General features: G+C 52.2%; 1 protein-coding gene across 4 annotated transcripts in view; it reads right to left on the minus strand.

Annotated features, from left to right (window-relative positions):
• The window catches only part of ZNF541 (zinc finger protein 541), a 37,701-nt gene that overhangs the window by 7,566 nt on the left and 9,802 nt on the right, over positions 1 to 20,333 (minus strand). For 3 of the 4 annotated variants that reach the window (XM_006142129.1, XM_006142127.1, XM_006142128.2), the window contains exons 2-11: positions 18,881 to 19,285; positions 15,640 to 15,883; positions 11,797 to 13,651; positions 9,598 to 9,653; positions 9,180 to 9,339; positions 7,263 to 7,587; positions 2,846 to 2,909; positions 2,112 to 2,254; positions 1,517 to 1,620; positions 571 to 646 (exon numbers count right to left, since the gene is read on the minus strand). In XM_006142129.1, the coding sequence (XP_006142191.1) occupies positions 571 to 646; positions 1,517 to 1,620; positions 2,112 to 2,254; positions 2,846 to 2,909; positions 7,263 to 7,587; positions 9,180 to 9,339; positions 9,598 to 9,653; positions 11,797 to 13,651; positions 15,640 to 15,883; positions 18,881 to 19,187 (3,334 nt within the window). In that variant the 5' untranslated portion in view covers positions 19,188 to 19,285. Of the gene's footprint in view, positions 1 to 570; positions 647 to 1,516; positions 1,621 to 2,111; positions 2,255 to 2,845; positions 2,910 to 7,262; positions 7,588 to 8,786; positions 8,961 to 9,179; positions 9,340 to 9,597; positions 9,654 to 11,796; positions 13,652 to 15,639; positions 15,884 to 18,880; positions 19,286 to 20,333 lie in introns of all 4 variants that reach the window. The other variant, XM_006142130.1, reaches the window with a different exon arrangement.

Genomic DNA, 20,333 nt, shown 5'->3' on the forward strand with positions numbered 1-20,333 from the left:
TCGCCAGAGGCGGGCGGGGCCCCCCGCCTGCCGTACTCTGGGGCTGGGAGCTCGACCACTGACCCTGAGCCCCATGCCACCACCCTACCCTCACTATATCCTCTGTCTCTCTGGTCAGTAGCCCCTTCTCGTAATTTTTTTTTTATATTATCATCTCACTTTATTTATCTTAATTATTATTATTATTAATTTGACCAGAGGGAAAAAGAGAGAGAGAGAAAGCTGCCAGGTCTGGACTTGAACCACGGTTGGCCTTGTGGGAGTCCAGCACCTTAACCAACATACCACCTGCTGGCCCCCTTTTAAATTTTTTTTAAAGAATTATTTATTTCATTTTATTTCTTTTAACCATTATGTTTAATGAGGAGCCCCCTTCTTGGCTAGGCAGAGCCCATGGGGGCCACTGGAAAATAGGAAGGCGGCTCTCTCAGAGAAAGCAGCGCTCACTGAGTCACTGGGGAGGGTGGGCCCTCTGCACAGGCCAGCAAAGGCCCCGGGGAACCCTGAGGGATGGGGCAGCACTTGCTACTGACTGCCTGGTCCCAGGGACCCCAGGTTTCCTCCAATCACCTGTGTAGCGGTAGTCAGCGAGCGGGTGAGCCCGAGGCTTCCGGGGTCCTCCAAGTAAGAGGGTCTCCAAGGCCACCTAGAACAAAAGGAGGGAGCGATGGGGTTGAGGGGTGCTCCATCCTTTCACCCTTTGGAGAAGCACAGACAGCCAACCCGAAAGTCACTCCCTCCTCCGAGTGGTCGGTGCTCGGACAGCTCCCAGCCAGCGAGCTGTCCGCAGGCACGTGGCCCACACCACTGCCCGAGTCCTCGCAGCAGGGCTCTCTCGATGAGGCTCCGGTGTGCCGCTTTCTAGCATCATCTCCATGTTTTCATACATGGCTTTGTTTTTGTTTTTGAGAGGTTCTTGCTATAGGGTGTGTGTGCTTGCCAGAGAGACAAAGAGACAGAAAGTGAGAAATCACCCCCCAGGGGGGATGGCCACACCACAACCCCTTCTCCTCCAGTCTCCTCTTGGAATTTTGAGCACGTGCACAAACACACCCAGCATGAGTTTTAAGCCACCAGGTGTGGGACTTGAACCGCAGTCAACCATTTGGGAGCCCAGGAAGGTAAACATTATGCCACTTGCTGGTCCCCAGAGTCGGGCTCTAACACTGTCTAACCCTTGGAGTTGTGAGGAAGGGCTTCCTAGTAGCTAGAGGCACTGCCGTTGCATCAGAGGTTTGCATACACGGGTTTTTAAGGCTCCATCACCAGAGCAAATGAACGTAAGGCCTGAGCCCTCCCCAGGGCCCCGAGCTATGATGGAGGAGCCGCAGCGCTCCGGTGTTGCCTGGGTGAGTAACTGACTCCCGGAGCTCATATCTGAGCTGTCCCTACAGACAACTCGCCAGGACCACGCTAACCTCCACATTGGGAGAAGCTGCGCGGCCTCCATCAGCTGTGAAGCCCAGGTGGATGGCGCGAGGTGTGCACCTGAACCCCCCAGCCCCACCCGCCTCACCTGCACATCGCCCCGGGCGTCGTGCAGGCAGTGCAGTGCCAGCTCCAGGTTGGTGCCCCCGCCCGGCATCACGCTAGAGCACGCCACGTTGCAGAGTTCTGTCACTGGTTCCCAGCAAGCGGCGCCCACGGAGTGACAGGATGAGGAGGAGAAGGCACGAGGGAGTCAGCAGGTGCCCGAGAGGACACCTCCCCGACAGCACGGAGGGGCTTCTTTCCACCTTCTTTGCCTCTACATCTCGATCGAGGGTGGGCTGTGTGTGCGAAGTGGGGGTCCAGGGAGGAGCCGAAAGCCCGCCCTGGCACTGGCTCAGAATGGCCCGACCAGCCGATCCAGCGCGTGCCCGAGAAAGGCCCCGCCCAGCCGATGATGAGGTGAGGAGAGGTGGGGTGAGGTGAGGAGAGGTGGGGTGAGGTGAGGAGAGGTGGGGTGAGGTGAGGAGAGGTGGGGGGCAGCTCGGGACGGGCACTGCGGGGCTGAGGGCCTCCCCCACCCAGAGGCACTGCTTCAAGTCCTGAGAGCTCCACTGGGAGGAGAAACTCCTGGGAGATGAAGGGGAAGAGGGTCTCGGGGCTCGAGCCTCGGCCTCAGCCACCTCTGTCCTGCGTCTCTGGGTTGGTCATCACATCGCCCCACGGCTTCCAGACCAGAGAAGCGACATGCTCGTCAGTCCCAGCCAGTGACCTCTCCTGGAGCTCCGGGATCTCGGCCTGGAACCGGCTTCCGAGGTTGATGTGTCTGAAATGAGGCCACACACCAGAGAGGGACGTGGGACCCGTGAGCGTGACCGAGCTGGGAGATCTGAGACCGTGGACTCTGCTCCAGGGCCAGGCCGGCTCTGGGCACGCCCTCTGCCACTTCTCAGACACGCCGGGCACTTATCATCCCCGACCGATGTGACATGCGCGAGCACTTCAGAAACCCCCCAGGGACACTGCCTTCCTCCATTTTCGCCATCACCCTCTCCTTTTGGGGCCTGGGACAGGAGGGACACGCTGAGCCCAGCGTACTCTGTGCCCAAAGCCACATCTGCCCTGGGGTACGTAGGACTCGAGTACCACACTGTGCCGGCGTCGATGCCCTGGAAGCCCAGAGCTGGGCAGCCTGCTGCTGCTGCATGGCCAACTGTGCTCATCCGGGCAGGAGGACCACTGGGAACCTCCCATGGCTATCGGGAGAAATCCTCTGCTCCTCTCTTGGGGAGCCCCTTGCAGCTAGACCTGACTGCCCTGTGCAGGAGGAGCCTGGGAGGAAAACTGACAGGAACGGAGGGAGGTAAGGCTTCCTTACACAGAAGGGCCCTTGGGTTCTAGGGCTGTTCCAGCTTACGGTTCAATGCTGATCTTGGTGTCATCCTTCACCACGCAGATGTCAAAGGAGCCATCCACGTGACCTGGAAAACGCACAGCGAACAGCCTCAGGAAGACTGGCCCGACCTCAGGAAGTGACCCGCAGCGCCCTCTGGCCTGCCTTCACAGACACAACCAAAAGCCTCCTGAAGATGCCACGGGAGAGGGCGGGACTTCAGAAAAGGCAGAAGGAGGAGCTCGTCAAACAAATTAACTGGTAAAAATGGAATGTATATATAAAACCAGTAAGTTAGAGCCTCTGGAAATTGCCCTAAGGCCATACAACATTTGGAGAAATAGATATTCAAGAAAATCAACCGGGGCCGGCAGGTGGCGTGATGGATAAGGGTGCTGGACTCCCACATGGCCAACCACAGTTCGAGTCTTGGACCTGGTGGCTTGCTTTCTCACTTTCCCTCTTTCAGTCTCTATGTCTTTCTGGTGAAATTAAAAAAATAATAATAATAAAAAATAAAATGAATGAATAAATAAAATTAAATAAATAATTCTTTTAAAAATTAAAAAAAAGAAAATCAACTACCCCACAAAGATGTACAATAATTAAATGTGAATAAGAAATGATAAAATAAACACAACTTTATTTATGTTAAGTTTTTGCTATAGGGTACAGAGAGAGAGAGAGAGCGAGCACACCCCCACCTCAGGGGAGTACCCATGCACACTCCCTTCTCCTTTGCTCTCTTCTTGGGATTTTGCATACAGTGTGATTTTCAAGCTGCCGGGTCTGGGACTCAAATCACATAGCCAGCCTTGTAGGATCCAGCAACTTAACCTCCATGCCACCTGCTGGTCCCATAATAAACACAACTTTAAGAAGCAGACTAAATCTCGGGAACCAGCAGTTAGCGTAATGGCTATGTCGCTGGGCTCCCACGTGGTTGACTGCGGTTCGCGTCCCAAACCCGGTGGCTTAAAACTCACGCCAGGCATGTGTGCGTGCGTGTCCAAGATCCCGAGAGGAGAATGGAGGAGAAGGGACTGCGGCATGACCATCCCCTCTGGGGGGTGATTTCTCGCTCTCTGTCTCTATGTCTCTGTCTGGCGAGTACATGCATCCTATAGCGAAAACCTCTCAAAAAAAAAAAAATCTCTCAAAAGAAGCAGACTAAATCTTGATCAGAACAAGAGTCTGGCATTTGGGGCACGACCTGCTCCCGTACCCACTTGGTTCCCAGCTCTGTGTAACAGACCTCTACCCCAAGGGGTCCACTCCAAGTAGCCACAGCCGGGGGAAGCTTCCACTCTCCTCCATGCCCTCCCTCCCTGCTTAGTAACTAAGGAGAGGAGTGAGCCGTTGGGAAAGTCGTGGCACATTTCTGCATAGAAAATCATAGAAAACACGTTATGACTTTCCCGACAACCTAATATAATGACAACTTCTCATCAAAGAGAGAATATCACTAAAAGACAAACTTTTTAAAAAGAATGTTGATTTAATTTTATTATAATAATTTTTAATTTGCTATAGGCCATGTGCACTCACTAGAGAGAGACAAAGACAGAGAGAGAGAGGGAAAGTGAGAAAGCAAGTCACCAGGTCCAGAACTCAAATCATAGGCGGTCATGTGGGAGTCCAGCACCCCAACCACTATGCCACCTGCTGGCCCAGAGACAGAAAGGATCAACAGAAGAACCAAATGGAAATTCCGGGGTTAAAATGTACAGTAACCGTGGAGTCGGCGGGTGGGTGGTGGTTAAAGCACTGGACTCTCACGTGGCTGACCGCAGTTTGAATCCCAGATCTGGTAGCTTGCTTTCTCACTTTCCTTCTCTCTCTAGCTAAATTAAAATAATAATAATAATAAATAAAATTAAATAGTTATTTTTAAATGCACAATAACCAAACTGGGGTTCAATAAGTTTCAGTTGGCAAAATGAAATAATCAGCAAATTGGAAGACAGATCAACAGTGATCACAAAACCTGAAAAACAGAAAAAAATGAAAAGTGGAGCTAGCCTCAGAGAAATGTGGGACACTATTAAATGCAGCACCCACACTGCCTAATGGGAGTGGGACCGAGGAGGGGAGAGGAGAGAGAGCAAATGCATAAAGAACGGCTGGAAATCTTCTAAATTTAAAGAAAAACAATATCTACATCCACGAAGCTCTGTGAATGCCAAGTACAATCAACACAAAAAGATCAATAGCCATGCAAAATGTTGAAAGTCAGATAAAATCTCAAAGCAACGCCTCATTACATGTAACGGGACCCCAGTCAGATTGACGGATGACTTCTCGCTAGAAACACTGGTGCTCAGAAGACAGCGGAAAACATATCCAAAGTGCTGAAAATTTAAATCTGTTTTGTTTTTATTTAGAAGTTTTTGTTATAGGGCATGTGTGCTTGCCAGCGGGACAGAGAGAAAGTGAGAAATCACCCCTGAGGGGGCTGGCCACACCACAATCCCTTCTCCGTTCTCCTCTTGAGATTTTGGGCATGCATGCACAAGCGCCCGGCATGAGTTTCAAGCCACCACGTCTAGAACTCAAACTGCGGTTGACTGTGTGGGCATCCAGTTCCTTAACTACTGCACCACCAGTTGGCCCCATCAACCAAGACTTTCATACCCGACAAACTAATCCTGAAAAATGAAGGTGAAATAAATATAAAAATGGACAGTAAGCAATGGAAGGGTGCTCACCACCATTAGCCATCAGGGAAATGCAAAGCAAGACTACAATGAGATACTATTTTAAACCTCCTAGGATGGCTATAACAAAAAGACGGACAATAGCAAGTGTTGACAAGAATGTGGAGAAATCAGAGCTTTCATCTTCCGCTGGTGCGGATTTTAAATGATGCGCTGCCACCTGGCCAGCCTGCACGCCATGCTGGGCACATGTGAGAGCGACCAAGATTGAATGGGGTGGAGAGGGAGCGTGGTCTGACTAGAACCTGTGAAGGATGCTCATCTTTCTCTATCACGCTCACATGTGTGCTTTACTATGAATAAGGAAAAAAATTAAAATAAGTAGAATAAAACCAGCGTGGCTGTTTAACCGTACACAGTTCAACACAGAGTTACTGTATGACCCGGCATTTCTCTCCTAGGTATCTGCCTGAGAGAAATAAAAAATATGTGTCCACATACAAATTTGTGCACGAATGCTCACAGCAACATTACTCATAATAGCCAAAAAGTGGAAATAATCAAATGCCCATCACCCATTAAACACAGAAACACTACATGATTAGTCCACACTGAACTATTAACCAGCCATGAAAGGAATGAATCAAAGTGCTGACAGATGCTACAACATGATGAACCGTGACACATTAAACACGAAAAGTCACGGACTCTATCATTCCAATTATATGAAAAGTCCAGGGACCAGCAGTTAGCATAATGGCTATGTCTCTGGACTCCCATGTAGTCGACCGCGGTTCGTGTCCCGGACCCAGTGGCTTAAAACTCACGCTGGGCGCGTGTGCATGTGTGCCCAAGATCCCAAGAGGAGAGTGGAGGAGAAGGGATTTCAGCGTGGCCATCCCCCCTGGGGGGTGATTTCTCACTTTCTGTCTGTCTCTCTGTCAGTCTGGCGAACGCACATGCCCTATAGCAAAAACTCCCCCCCCCAAAAAAAAAAGTCCAGAACAGGTCAATCTATACAAGGACTGATAAGTGGTGGCAGCAGGGCTGGGAAGCGGGGTATGCACTGTGGGGATGTGGGGGAAGAGGAAGGCCACTGGCAGACAGGCTTCTAGGGATGCTGAAATGCTCTTAAATTAGACAATATAATAAGTGCATAGCCTTGTGAATATCTTAAAAAACACCGCACACTTTAAGCGGGTGACTGCATGGTACATGAATCATGTCTCAGTAAAGCTAATAAGAAAATCACACAGAAAGGCATGCAGGAAGGTGGTCCATCTAAGGGCCAGCAGGTGACATAATGTTTAAGGCGCTCAAATCCCACATGGCCGACTGTGGTTCAAGTCCCTGACCAGGTGGCTTGAAAATCACATCAGGCACATGTGTGTGTGTGCGTGCATGCCCAAAATCCCATGAAGAGGATGGAGGAAAAGGGATTACAGCGTGGCCATCCACCCTGGGGAGTGAGTTCTCACCTTCCTTCTCACTGTCTCTGTCTCTCTCTGGCAAGCCCTATGGCAAAAACCTTAAAAAGAAAAAAAAAAAAAAGAAGAAAGAAAGGTGGTCCATCTAAATGGCCTCTATGTTTTCTTTCTGGCTATCAAGTTTAAGCGGCTAGAAGGCTGTTGGTCCAGGTGGTCCTGGAGCACTTCTTGACACGGTAGGCCCTCTAACCAGACACAGGGCAGCCTGGAGAGAATCCTTGCGCTACAAAGGAGTGAGTGTGGCCCGGAGTCCTACCCAGGGAGTGCTCCGAGGGGGAATGCTCCAGCCTCACTCACCAAACGCAGAACCGACGAGCTGGTCGGGACTGGCCTGAGTGGACGTGGAACAGAGCGTGCTGAAGTACAGCCCCGAGCCCTCCCGGATGGGGCTGAGCATGGGAGGTGGCGTGTAGGGGGAGCACTGGAACAGGCCCTTCAGGAGGCGGTCCACCAGGAACACTGGAGACCGCAGGCAGCTCTGGTGGCACCCTCCGGCACCCGGCTCCCCAGACGTGGAGGGGGGAGGAGGGGCGGACACAGCCTTGGGCTGGGGGCGCTTCTTCCGCTTCCTGTGTTGGCTGTTCTCCCTGCCATCTCTCTCCTCCCCGTCTTTCTCTTGTCCCTAGAGAACAGAACCACGTGTGGTTACTCGAGGCCATCTCTACACCAGGCAGTCTCCAGGGTGGCGTGAGGGTAGGAAAAGGGGACTGGCTGTGGAGGCAGGATATGACATGCACACCCACTGTGCCACGCCCAGAGCCCCAGTCGCCACCTTGCGGCCACCGCTCAGCCTGAGCTGACCCCGAGGGCCCTGACTACATTCCAAGGCTGGAGGTTCTCAGGCACTCACTTCAGAGTTCTGCCTCGGAAAGTTCTGGAAATGTGTGAATGTGTGTGGGCAACTTCAGTTTTCAAAATGACTGTGACTTAGGACCAGCAGTTAGCGTAATGACTATGTTGCTGGACTCCCATGTAGTCGATCGTGGTTCGAGTCCCGGACCCAGTGGCTTAAACTCACACTGGGCGCATGTGCATGCGTGCCCAAGATCCCGAGAGGAGAATGGAGGAGAAGGGATTGCGGCGTGGCCATCCCCTCTGGGGGGTGATTTCTCACTTTCTATCTCTCTGTCTCTCTCTGTCTGGTGAGCGCAAGCGCCCTATAGCAAAAACCTCTACATTAAAAAAAAAAAAAAGACTGTCACTTAAAAGGTGAGGCCAGAGACATAGTGTGACAGTGTGACAAAATGGTAAAGTGCTCTGCTCAAATGACAGTGCTCCTGTGAGACCAAAGATGGGGCCTAGTCACTGACTCAGGACCTTGGGATGCATGTGTCCTGTCCCCAAGGCCAGCATGAGCCTCTCCGAGTGTGGGCGCCCAGTACAACCACCGAGCTGAGGCCAAGACCCACTGCTTACACTTTCAATGCTGTTTTTTGCCTCCACAAGATCTCCCCTCCTCTCTGCCAACTTTACATTCTCATCCTTAGTTCTGATACCTCTTGCTCCAGGAAGCCCTTCCTGATCCCTCAGGCTGGGTCAGGAACCCCTTCAGAGCTTCTCCAGCTTGCTCTGCTCCCCACAGTGGCCCTGCACTCTCCAGTCATCACTATGTGGGTAGAGGTCTCTCCCACTGGACTGGGAGCTCCTGGGGGCAGAACCCGGAGCAGAGGGGCTCAGTGACTCCTGCAGGACTGGATGAAGCTGCACATGAGTACAACTCCTCAGAGTCAGGATTCCTGTGCTGTTTGGTTAGGGTTTCCCATGGCTCCCACTGGTAGGTGGGAAATGTAGCAGGAAGGAGGCAGGCTGGGGAGCACCCACCTCAGCCAAACTCCCTGGGGGTCGGATTTCAGGAGCCATGGGGACTGACATGGGGGGAACCAAAGGGGCTGTGGCTGAGCTGTCCAAGGGCTTCTTGGCTCCTGGGGGACTCTGTCCGTCTCCCTCTGGCCTCAGCACCTGCCTCGGTGGCTTGCAAAACTCCATGCCAAACATCTAAGTGGAGGAGATGGCTCTTTGAGAGAAGCAGTGGCAGGCGCAAGAGCCACCCCGAGGACAGCTGAGACAGTGGCCAAGCTCCTGGGCAGTGAGGACGGGCAGAAGCGGGCCAGGCCTGGGGATAGCACGGCCCTTGCTGCCCCACTTGCTCCAGGATCAGGTCTGTACCCTGAGACAGGCGGCACCAGTCGACTTCTCCAGAGCCCGTCCCCTCACCTGCTGCTCCTGCTTGCCTCTAGGCGACGGCCACTGCTCGCTGTGAAAACACATGTGGCTGCTCAGCCCCTTCTCGGTGTAGAACATCTGGCTGCAGTTCTTGCACACGAAAGTGCCCCTGGGCTCTGGCCAGTCTGCGGGGCCCCCATTTTGCTGGTTACTGTGGGTGATACAGTGGGCAGGAAAGAATGTGACAAGACCCTGTCCCTCAGCAGTTTTTTTTTTTCTTTTTTAACTCCAATCCACTGACAATGCTAGATAAATCCTTAAAAAAACAGAAGTGCTACCCAAATCCTCCAGGGGCTACAAGCCTCCTCTTTGGAACTGAGAGCATCCAGCTTGCTTCCCCAAGGCCAGTGTAGAAAAACCCAACACTGTGGGAGCAAATGCACCAGGTGAGCCAAGAGGCTTCACTTACCATCCGCCTGCCACGTTCTCCTCCTTCGGATGGGGGAGCCTGTAGATGTTTCCACCCTGCAGAGCAAAGCACATCTGAGCCAGCGCATGGGAGATGAAGAGGCATGGAGGAGCTAGAACGAGAAGACTCAAGGGGAAAACATCGAATCACTCTTCGGGACCTCAGGTTAGGCCATGGTTTCTTAGCTATGATACCAAAGCAAAATGAAAGTCAGAGCAGACGAACTGGACTTCACTGAAATGAAAAACTTTTGTGGGGCCGGCAGGAGACATGGTGGTTAAGGGCGCTGGACCCCCACATGACCAACCATAGTTCGAGTCTCAGACCTGGCGACTTGCTTTCTCACTCCACCCCCACACTCTGTACCTCTCGGATCAAATTATATATATATATATATATATATATATATGGTTAAATAAAATAATTCTTTAAAAAAATGAAATGGAAAACTTTTGTTCTGTAGACGATACCATAAACAAAATGAAGGTGGTCCACAAAAGGAGAATATTTACCAACCCCGTGTCTGATAAGGGGCTTGCATGCTGATGTATAGGGAACTCTTCTAACTCAGTAATGAAAGACAGTAACCGGCTGGCTCCGCGGCCTGGTTAAGGCACTAGATCCTAATAGAATGTGATGTGGTTCCAGTCCCAGATCGCGCAGTTGATAAATACACCAAGAGTGTGTGTATTTGTGTGTGTGCCTAAAATCCTGAAAGGAGGGAGACATGGGGAAGGAGTTGCGACATGACCACTCCCCATGGGGGCTCTCTTCTCCTCTCTCTCTCTCTGCCTCTCTCTGCCAAGCCTGCGCACCCTCTAGCAAATGTGCACACACACAAGATAATAACTCAATTTTTTAAATGAGCAAAGGATCTAAACAGATGTCTCTTCTTAGAAGACAAAAGGGCCAAAAAGCACAAGGGCAGGTGCTCGACACCATAGCCAGCGAGGAAATGCAAATCGACACCACGGTAAAATACCACTTTCATCCACCAGAATGACGACCACGGAAAACAAAACAAAGCAAAAACAGACACTAACAAGTGTGAGCGAGGATGTGGGAACGACAGCCCTCACACACTGCAGATGGGAAGATCCAATGGGGCAGCTGCTTGCCAAACAGCCTGGCAGTTCCTCAAACACTAACTACAGAGCTGCATGGGACCCGCGGTGCCACTCCTCGGCACGACCCCAGGGCAGGGAGAACACGCACCCACACGAACACTGGGATGTCAGGGAATGCTTACAGTAACAACATTCACAGCAGCCGAAGAGTGGGGACCACCAAAATGTCCTACGGAGATCAAGTGTGGCCTACCCGCCCATGGTCTACCACTCAGCGGTAAGCAGCAGTGCGCACTGCCAGCTGCTTCCACGCGGACACACCCGACGTCACACAGTGAAAGGCTGCACACGCTGTGCGATTCCACTTACGCCAGACATCCGGAATAGGCGAGTCCATGGTGACAGAAGATAGAACCATGGTTGCCAGGGGCTGGAGGAATGGGGAAGCTGGGGGTGTCAACTAAGGAATATGCGGCTTTTGGGGGTTGATGATGAAACTATCTGACATACAGTCATGATGGCTGCAGTACGACCATGGCAATATACTAAAAACCACTAAATTGGGCGCCGTGAAAGGGTAAATTATACGGCATTCTAATAGTAAAAGCTGGTTAAGGGGGAAAGAGGGGTAGGTGAGATCTGATGGGAAGGATGCTGGGCCTGGCGTCACGGGCCGTGGCCAGCCTGCTCAGATGGGCCACGTGGGCTCGACGTGTGCAGGCCTGGCTGGTGTTAGCTCGCTGGACGGCGTGGGGCCCGCAGCAGTGGATCCACTTGGACTTGTGGAGACCATAATTCGTGGTCAGAAAGTATGTGGCCGCTTTGTGCACGAATATTTAAGGGAGAATCTCCACCTTTACATCCTCTGAAGAATTTAAGGGGACAAGTTCAAAGGAAAATAAGAAGCAAAAATGAGCAATGTGGTAACGAAAGGACAGAGAGCTTTAGACAACTCTGGGCCATCCAGGCCTCCGTGTGTGTGGTGAGGGGAACCACCATCTCGCTGACCTTCATTTCCTCCTGCAAAACCGCACCTAAGGATTCCCGGAGATCGAAGAGAGCTGCCTGACACCTAAGGCTAAAGCAAACCCCAGTGAAACTCCCGTCTTCCTGTGCTCCACCGCCCCGGTACCTGGATCCTGTTGAATATTGTCAGCTTGGACTTCGAGTCCCGGGGGGCGTCGGCTGGCGGCCCGGCGGATGAGAAGGAGGCCATGGCTACTTGGCTGGGCGACGCCGCGCAGCACAAGTCCATCTTCACCTTCTCTTTCCGGAAGCCTGAGAACCGCTGGGCCCTGGAGCTGCCCGAGAAGAGCCTGTAGCCTGCACCCCGGGAGCAGGCTAGGCTCTTTTCACCTTTTGTGGCCCCAGAAGTTGAGCCATTTTCGGACTGGGCCTGCTTCCCGGACAGCTGGGCTCCTGGCGCCAGCTCATTGCCCCCCAGCTGCCGAGAGCCTGCAGTAGGGAATATGTCCCCCAGGTCCAAGGTCCCTTTCGATGATCGCAACTGCTTGGCCAGGGAAGAGAGGTCTGAGTTCCCGGGAGGGTCCAGGGCTGCCGCTGGGAGGGGAGGCAGAGCAGTGGCCGCTTTTGGACCTCCCTTTGAGTCTCGCTTCGTGCTGCCTGGGGACGTCTCTCTGGGAGCCACTGGCAGGTTTTTCCTCCTGCGGGCTGGGGATCCCTCTGGCCCCAGGTTTCCAGGGCCGGTATGAAGAGAGTCAGCAGCGGACGCCGGTGGTGGGGGCTGCAGCGGCCATGGCCCCTGCGGTGGCTTCACAGCAGCCTGCTTGCCCTCGGGCCCCGGGAGCTGGGAGGAGGCTGCCGCCACCTGGGCGTGGGAGAAGATCCTTTGGGACTTGGTGATCATCTGGAACACCTGCATCTGCTCGTGGCTCACCAGAGACTCCTGCGACTTCAGGAACAGCTGCCGGAAAAGTGGTGTGGCATCTGGCTGGAACCCTCCCTGTTTCTGGGCGTCCTGCAGGCCAGGCTCCCCGGGGCTTTGCCACGAGTACGAATCGCAGTCCAACCTACTCTTCTTGGAAGCCCAGGAGTCGTCCTCCCCACTGATGTATCTGGGGTCGCTGGAGACCTCCCCGGGCGCCTTTGGGAGCGTGGGGGGGAAGGGTAGCATGTCCTCCAGGCTGACCCCTGAGCCAGACGAGGGCTCCACTGCCAGGCAGGTGCTGCTGGACCCAGGCCCAGACTCGGAGCCCTCGCGGGCGGGCACCACGGAAGGCTTGTGGACCACGAACACGTTGTTGCCTTTGCTCTTGGGGCAGCCCGGCAGGTTCCGGAGCCACTGGAAATTGTGGCCCGATGGCTGGGAACTGGCAGGGACCGTCTGGCCTCGCAGGAAAGGCAGGCAGGCAGGCAGGGAGCTGCCCTCGGGCCAGCCCTCCAGGGTGGATGGGAGCTGGAGCAGCGGGGGCCCTGACTCTGGTGGGTCAGGGGCACTGTTCTCGCTCACCCTGGGATGGACGGCTGTGAACACGTCAGCAGCTGGCTCCTTCTGTGTGGGAGGCAGCTCCTCAGGGACCTCAGTGCCCAGGGGTCCTGGGGCCACTGGGGTGCCGGCCGGGGTGCAGGAGGCCCCTGACGAGGGAAGGCAGGGACAGGCCATACTCTTCCCTTCACTGTCTGAAGGCCCGGTTGGGGCAGGGCCTGGAGAAGGGAGCTTCTGGTGGACGATGCTGCTCACGATGCAGCGCAGGAGGTCTCGGTTGGGCAGGAGGGAGCCAGGGGACCTAGCTTCCGGGGATACCAGGGACCGCAGGCTGCTGGCAGATGGCTGGCTGGCCGGCTCAGGGGCCTGGGGCGAGTCCCCACAGGCTTCCTCTTCTGGGGGGGCCTCCTTCAGGACGCACAGGCCGTGCTGGACCTCGTAGTGGCGGCGCAGGGAGCGGTAGTCGCAGTAGCTCTTGCTGCAGCCCTGCTCGATGCACACGAAGGGCTTGGTCTTCTGGTGGGTGAGCATGTGCCCGGTCCTGCACAGACACAACGGGGAGCCCCAGGCGCCTCGCAGCAGCCGAGGGTCAGCAGGCACCTGCACCGCACCCAGCTCCACGGGGAGCGCCCCCCCCACAGCCCCTACTCTGCCTAAGAACCTGGAAGGGCCGTGGTCCTCTCTCACACCTCTAAGCAAATCTCTCATCTGGGGGGAAAAAGGCCACTGAAGCCAAATCCGCCTTCCCCAAAGTGGGTTCGCCAGTCCTCCGGAGTTGGTCCCTGAGGACGTGGGCACAGGTGACAAACATTTGAAAAACACTATTGGCTCCGTAAAGGTTCACATGGCATAGCAGCCAATGTAAGAGCCACAGAGAGACAGACCTAGTTCACTTTCCATGGCTCTCTCTTTCCTTTTTTCCTTTCAAATAGCCCCTATCAGCATCCTGAGAACCAGAGTTCTACAGAATACACTTGAGGAGAGGCTAACTTGGGGATTATCCCTCCCTCAAGAAAGGAGTCTAAGCTTTACCATAGGTCTCCTCTCCAGAGAGGGCTCCCTGGGACCTCACCCACAGAGCAAAAACACCAATTTACAGATCCCTAATTAATAAAACTTTTGTGCCTAGGGTTTCTGTAAACATAAATGCATGTAAATACATTGCATCACTGACATATTAGAAATATTAACAAATGAGGGGGCCAGCAGGTGGCGAGGTGGTTAAGGGTGCTGGACTCCCACTTGGACAACTGCGGTTCGAGTCCTAGACCTGGTGGCTTGCTTTCTCACTTTCTCTCACTCTCTTGCTCTGTCCCTCTCTTGTCAAAATAAAATAAATAAAGTTAAATAAAATAATTTTTAAAAAGAAATATTAATGAATGAGCAAATATCTCTCCAAATTCCCATACCAGTACATGGGGCATATGGGGTGTGTCTAATCAACAGCAAAACCTTTTCCCCAAAGGCTGACCCCTGGCCTCCATCAGAAGGGAGCAGCAGAGAAGGAACCAGGAGGCCTAAGTTTAGCCCCTGCCCTGCACATGGGCCCTGGGTGGGGGCGGGCGAGGGTGGAATGAAGGATGAGTGACTCAAACCTCTCTGTGGAAGCGGGAAATGCTACACAAAATGCAAGGTCTTGTCCCCTTCCACATGGAAGGCTCTTGGTTTGAAAAAAGTTTGTTTCATTTTCTCACAGGTAAGAAAAGGGAGTTTTGCTCCTAATTCTTAAATTGGGCTTTCTTTTTAAAATCAAGAGTTTTAAAAAACAACAGGAGTGGGCCCAGCAGGGGGCACAGTAGTTTAAGGTGGCTACCTACGTGGCCAGCTGGTGGTTCAAGTCCCAGACCAGACGGCTTGAGAAACAGGCTGGGTGCATACGTGTGTGCCTGAACTCCCAAGAGGGAGATGGAGGAGAAGGGGTTGCACTGTTTGTGGGGGGGCTTCTCACTTTCCCTCTCTTTATTTCTCTGTCTCCAGCAAGTGCATATGCCTCAAAGCAAAACACATACACACACACACACACACACACACACACACGGACTCTGAAAAAGTACGAATGCTCCATGTTCTAGAAACAGGTGTCTGGCCATCTCTCATGCTCTGTGCTACCCACCCCCCATACACACACACTCCTGTGGAACATGGCCTCTTTTCCTCGGACACCTGCCGGGGATGCAGAGCTTTGCCTATAGCAAGACAGAAACAGTATGAGGAGATGACCTTGGAGTGATCCTTTATGCAGTTTTAAATGACAAAGGCCTCATCTGCAAATGGAAGCAATGTTTCCTCACTGGTATGAGCCGGGAGTCAGGGCAGAGCACCCTGTCCAGGCCAAACCTGTGCTCAAACACCGGCTGTGTGAGAACGGAGCTGGCATCTGAGCATAGGTCCACGCGCCTGGAAACGGGGAGGTGGGAAGGCCCAACCGAGGACGGGACAGGTCGACCCCGGAGAACGGAAAAAGACCTAGGAACACGCCCACTCGCACCAGCCCCTGGATGGCCAGTGTCCTGACCAGACCCCACGTACAGATGATCCTGGCGCTTAAAGGCCTTGCTGCAGATCTTGCAGACGTGCTTCCTCTCCTGGCTGTGTGTCAGGTAGTGCTTGCTAAGAGAACTGGCGCTGCTGAACACCTTCCCACAGAGGCTGCAGTCCAGAAGTGGGTTCTGAGGGGAACCGTGCTGCCGCTTGCCTTTCCGGGCACTTCCTGAGGTGGCTCTGCCTCCTTCGTCAGCCTCTTTGGGCACCTTCAGTGCACCCAGCCCCAGGTCTAAACAGAGGGAGAAAGCACAGGTTACGTACAGCAGGGAAAGCAGAGCGCAGGGCAGCCTACAGCTCTCAGAACCAACAAGCTTCCTCCACGCCAAAAAACACAGTGCAGGGGTGGATGAGGCGAGCAAGCACCCTGGTAGGACCACAACCGCAGGAGGGCGCCTGGATGGGCAGCCGGAAGCACAGCCAGGCCAGGACGGACAGGGCTTTCCACGCCACCGCCTGCTATTCTGCTTGGAAGGGCAATCCGGAAAGTGGTATCATCAAACCTTGGAAAGAATCAATCCTGGCACTCGCCCGGCCAGTTCCTCATTGGGGTTTTAACTTAAGGAAACAGATACAGCTCCGCAGAGAGCAGACCCTCAGGGAGTTAACAGTGCCGCTGCTTTTAACGGCGAGATGGAGAACCAACCTAATACCTGACAGAAGAACGAGCAGATGACCGCAGCGTGGCTTCCATGGCCTGTCACATGGCATTTAAAATAAAACTCTAGAAAAACATCTGGTGACATGAAAGGATTTTCATGCCACACTACTGAAAACAAAGCAGCCTATTACAAAACAGAATTATCCCAGTTGTTAGAAAAGAAAAATACATTTGAGCAGAAAACAGACTGGGAGAACGGGGCTGATAATGGATTAGGTTTATTTTCCTCTTTTTGCATATCCGAATTTTGCACGTTTCCCGTATCTCTTGGGTAAAATAATGGCTGGCATTTTTAGGAATCAAGTCACCTGTGCAACAGCTGAAGAACTGGGAATTCTCAAGTGGGAAGGGAAGACGTCTTCAAATAGCTCAAGGGCCAGTGTGCGCAGAAGGGAGCAATGGTGTCTGCCTTGCTCCGAGGGCAGATACAGCGGGAGTGGAGAACAGAGCATAGAGAAGTTGCTTCGAGACCCTAGAAGCCCAGGCCTGCAGCTATGAGGGCTTGTCTAGCTCACAAAATAGGTTTCGCTTTAGGACACAGCCACTCACCAGAGGGGGGGGTGTGAGAAATCTCCCACCAAGGGGGTAGCCACACTGTAATCCCTTCTCCATTTTCCTCCCAGGATCTTGGGCCCATATGCACGCATGCCCAGTGTGAGTTTCCAGCCACCAAGTCCGGGACTTGAACTGCCCGCGTGGGAGTCCAGTGACGTAACAGCTATGCCATCTGCTAACCCCAATATCACCTCTGTCATATGTCTGAGGGACTTCAAGCATGTACTTAAAGATTTATATGTGGGAGCCAGGGTTGTGATTTTTCATACTGTTCTTATTTTCTAAGTTTTCTTCAATAAATGTGAATTACTTTTCTAACTTAAAAAAATAATGAGTGTATGCACTTATAGGGGCCTGATTTTAAGCTAGAGAAGTGTAAAGAGTTGAAATGTAATGTTTACTGGATTGATTTTTCTTATAAAGTTAAAAAAATCAAGTTTAAAACAAATTAGGAAGGCACCAGCAGGTGACATGGTGGTTAAGGCACTGGACTCCCACATGGCTTATCACAGTTCAAGTCCTAGACCTGGCAGCTTGCTTTCTCACTTTCTTTCTCTCTCTCTGTCTGGTGAGCACATGTGCCTTGTAGTAAAATTTTAAAATGATGTTAAAATAAAAAGTAAATAATTAAAAAACAAAAACAAATTGGGCTAGCAGAAGGCATGGTGGTTAAGGGCACTGGACACTCCCACATGGCAGACCAAGATTGGAGTCCTGGACTTGATGGCTTGCTTTCTCACTTTCTCTCTCTCTCTCTCTGTCCCTTTCTGGTCAAATAAGAACGAAAGGAAGGAAGGAAGGAAGGGAGGGAGGGAGGGAAGGAGGGAGGGAGGGTAAAAGAAAGAAAAAAAGAAAGAAAAATAAAATAATTCTTTTTTAAAAATTAGGAAAAGTTGAACTAGGTTAATTATTTGTAATATGGGGGGGAGGTGTGCATAAACCCCTATGAAAATTTGAGAAAAGCTACAGTTTCACTGCCTAGCAAAATGCATACCTAGTCAGACTGCCAGCATTGCCCAGGTAATTTTCTGGGTGAGACCCCTAATTGCTATGTCCGGGGTCTGGCCTGGTGCCTGTGACACTGCAGATGTCCTGTATGATGTCTTGTGATTCTAGGGTTTCACATGTGGCTGTCGTTCCCACACAGACGTATGGCATACACCTTGTCACGGCAGCTTGTGTGTATGGGGGGGGGCGGAGGAACCTGCCACTGTACCACGTGCTTCAGCATATTTTGGAGCTTCTTACCCCAACTAAGGTTTACCCTGCTGTGCAGGACCGCGTTGGAGCTGGAGGCCCTGCACGTGATGGTGCGGTAAGTGTCCGAAGCTCTAGTGCATCATCCCACCTAAACAACTTACCCAGGAACCCAGGAAGAGGGTTAAAACAAAAAACGGAAGTATCTTCTGGAACAAGGCTCACGGAAAACCAAAAGGAGATTTAACCAAGTCACTTAATGACTTCACTAGCTCTCTCTTTACTCCTTTGCTGCTGAACAGAAAGACTTAGAACTGAATCAAGGGCTTGTCTAAAATTAGATGTAACAATGTTAGGAAAAAAAAAAGCTATCATGTATCCAGTGCTTTATAGTCTGTCAAGTGCTTCTACAATTGTTTCTTCTTTTGCTTCTTACTGCTGTCTTCTGAGGGGGAGCACAGGGATGTTATCCCCCCACACACACTTTACAGATGGTGACACTGAGGCCCAGAAGGTCAGACAAGCAGGGAGCAGCATGAACAGGACCCCAGTTTATTCCAGAAGGGTGGCAAAAACCTCTGAGACGCAGTAATGGACAGGCACATTCCTGTAAATGCTAAGGCTGGCCTAACACTGGGACGAACTGACATCATTCCCTAGGGTAATGTTTCATTTCCTTTACTAGGAAGTGCAGAATAACTTCACATTTGGAAAGGAAATCGCCTGTTCCCTAAGTCACCTGTGTGCAGCAATCCCTGCTGCTGCAGGAACTGTCAGCATCCCGCCAGGCCCCTACCCAGGTCGATAGTCTCTCACCTGGTAAGGAAGTCTGAGATTCTGGATCTGCATACTCTTCCAGCAGCTTCACGGAATCACTGTCCTTCCCTGAGTACAGGGACAGGGTGTCTAGGTTGTCCTCCAGTGCCTCGCTGGGTGCGTCGGGCGTTGGGAGACTGGGGTCCAGGTCTAAACCACTCAGGCCAGCATAGAGCAGGTCCCGCGTGTGGGGCCCCAACTCTCGGTTGAGGGTGTCACTGCAGTTGAGGCCTTGGCTCTCTGAAAACGAAGGGAGGTGCATTTCTGATGGAAGGGTGCCCTCGTCCCCAAGGCTGTACTGGTCCATGGCTCTCCAGTACCAGGTTTCGGCCAAGAGCTACCCTCCAGGCCAGCAAGGCCAGGTAAGGAGTCAAGGAGGAGCGAGTCCTTGACAGCGGCTAATTCCTGAAAATGAACAAGGAGGAATCAAAATTAGGAGATGGCAATACAGCATGGTGTAGACTTAGGATTCAAACAAACCTGAGCTCGGGCCTGTTCTCTGCCAAGTAACAGCCATGGGACTTGAGTAAGGCCCTTGTAAGCCCCGGTTTTCTCATTTGTAAATAGGGCATAAAAGTACCTCTGTCATCAGGTTGTTTAAAGAATAACATTTCCATGACCAGCAGATGGTATAAGAGTTACATTGCTGGATTCCCATACGGTCAACCACAGTTAGAGTCCCAGACCTGGCAGCTTGAAACTCACGCCAGGTGCATGTGTGTGCATGCCCAAAACCTCAAGAAGAGAATGGAGAAGGGATTGTGGTGTGGCTATTCCCCCGGGGGATAATTTCTCGCTGACTATCTCTCTGTTGAGTGCATGGACTCTATAGCAAAATCTCTCTTAAAAACCTCACTGGAGGAGCCAGCGGGTGGCAAGGTGGTTAAGGTGTTGAACATCCACAGGGCCAACCATGGTTCGAGTCCCAGACCTAGCCATTTGCTATCTCACTTTCTTTCTGTCTCTCTCTGACCAAATTAAAAAATAATGATATGGCGGGAACCAGCAGTTAGTGTAATGGCTATGTTGCTGGACTCCCACGTAGTCGACTGCAGTTCGTGTCCCCGACTCAGTGGCTTAAAACTCATGCCGGGCACGTGTGCATGCGTGCTCAAGATCCCGAGAGGAGAATAGAGGAGAAAGGATTGCGGCATGGCCATCCCCCCTGGGGGGTGATTTCTTGCTTTCTGTCTCTCTGTCTCTCTCTGTCTGTCTGGCGAGCGCACGCACCCTATAACAACAACAAAAAAAAAATTTTAATTTAGAAAGAAAGAAATCTACTAAATAAACAGTTCCAACCTATAGAATGGTACCAAAAACGTTGGGAATTTGCAGGTGGGGAGAATCAGATTCCCAGAGTTACCAGGTCATAATATTCAAAACGTCCAGGTTTTCAACAAAAATTACGAGGCATGCAAACAAAAGCGATGGCTCATCATATGAGTAGAATCAT

Source organism: Tupaia chinensis, unplaced genomic scaffold (genome assembly GCF_000334495.1).
Source record: "Tupaia chinensis unplaced genomic scaffold, TupChi_1.0 Scaffold000067_1, whole genome shotgun sequence".
In the NCBI taxonomy this organism is placed as follows: domain Eukaryota; kingdom Metazoa; phylum Chordata; class Mammalia; order Scandentia; family Tupaiidae; genus Tupaia; species Tupaia belangeri.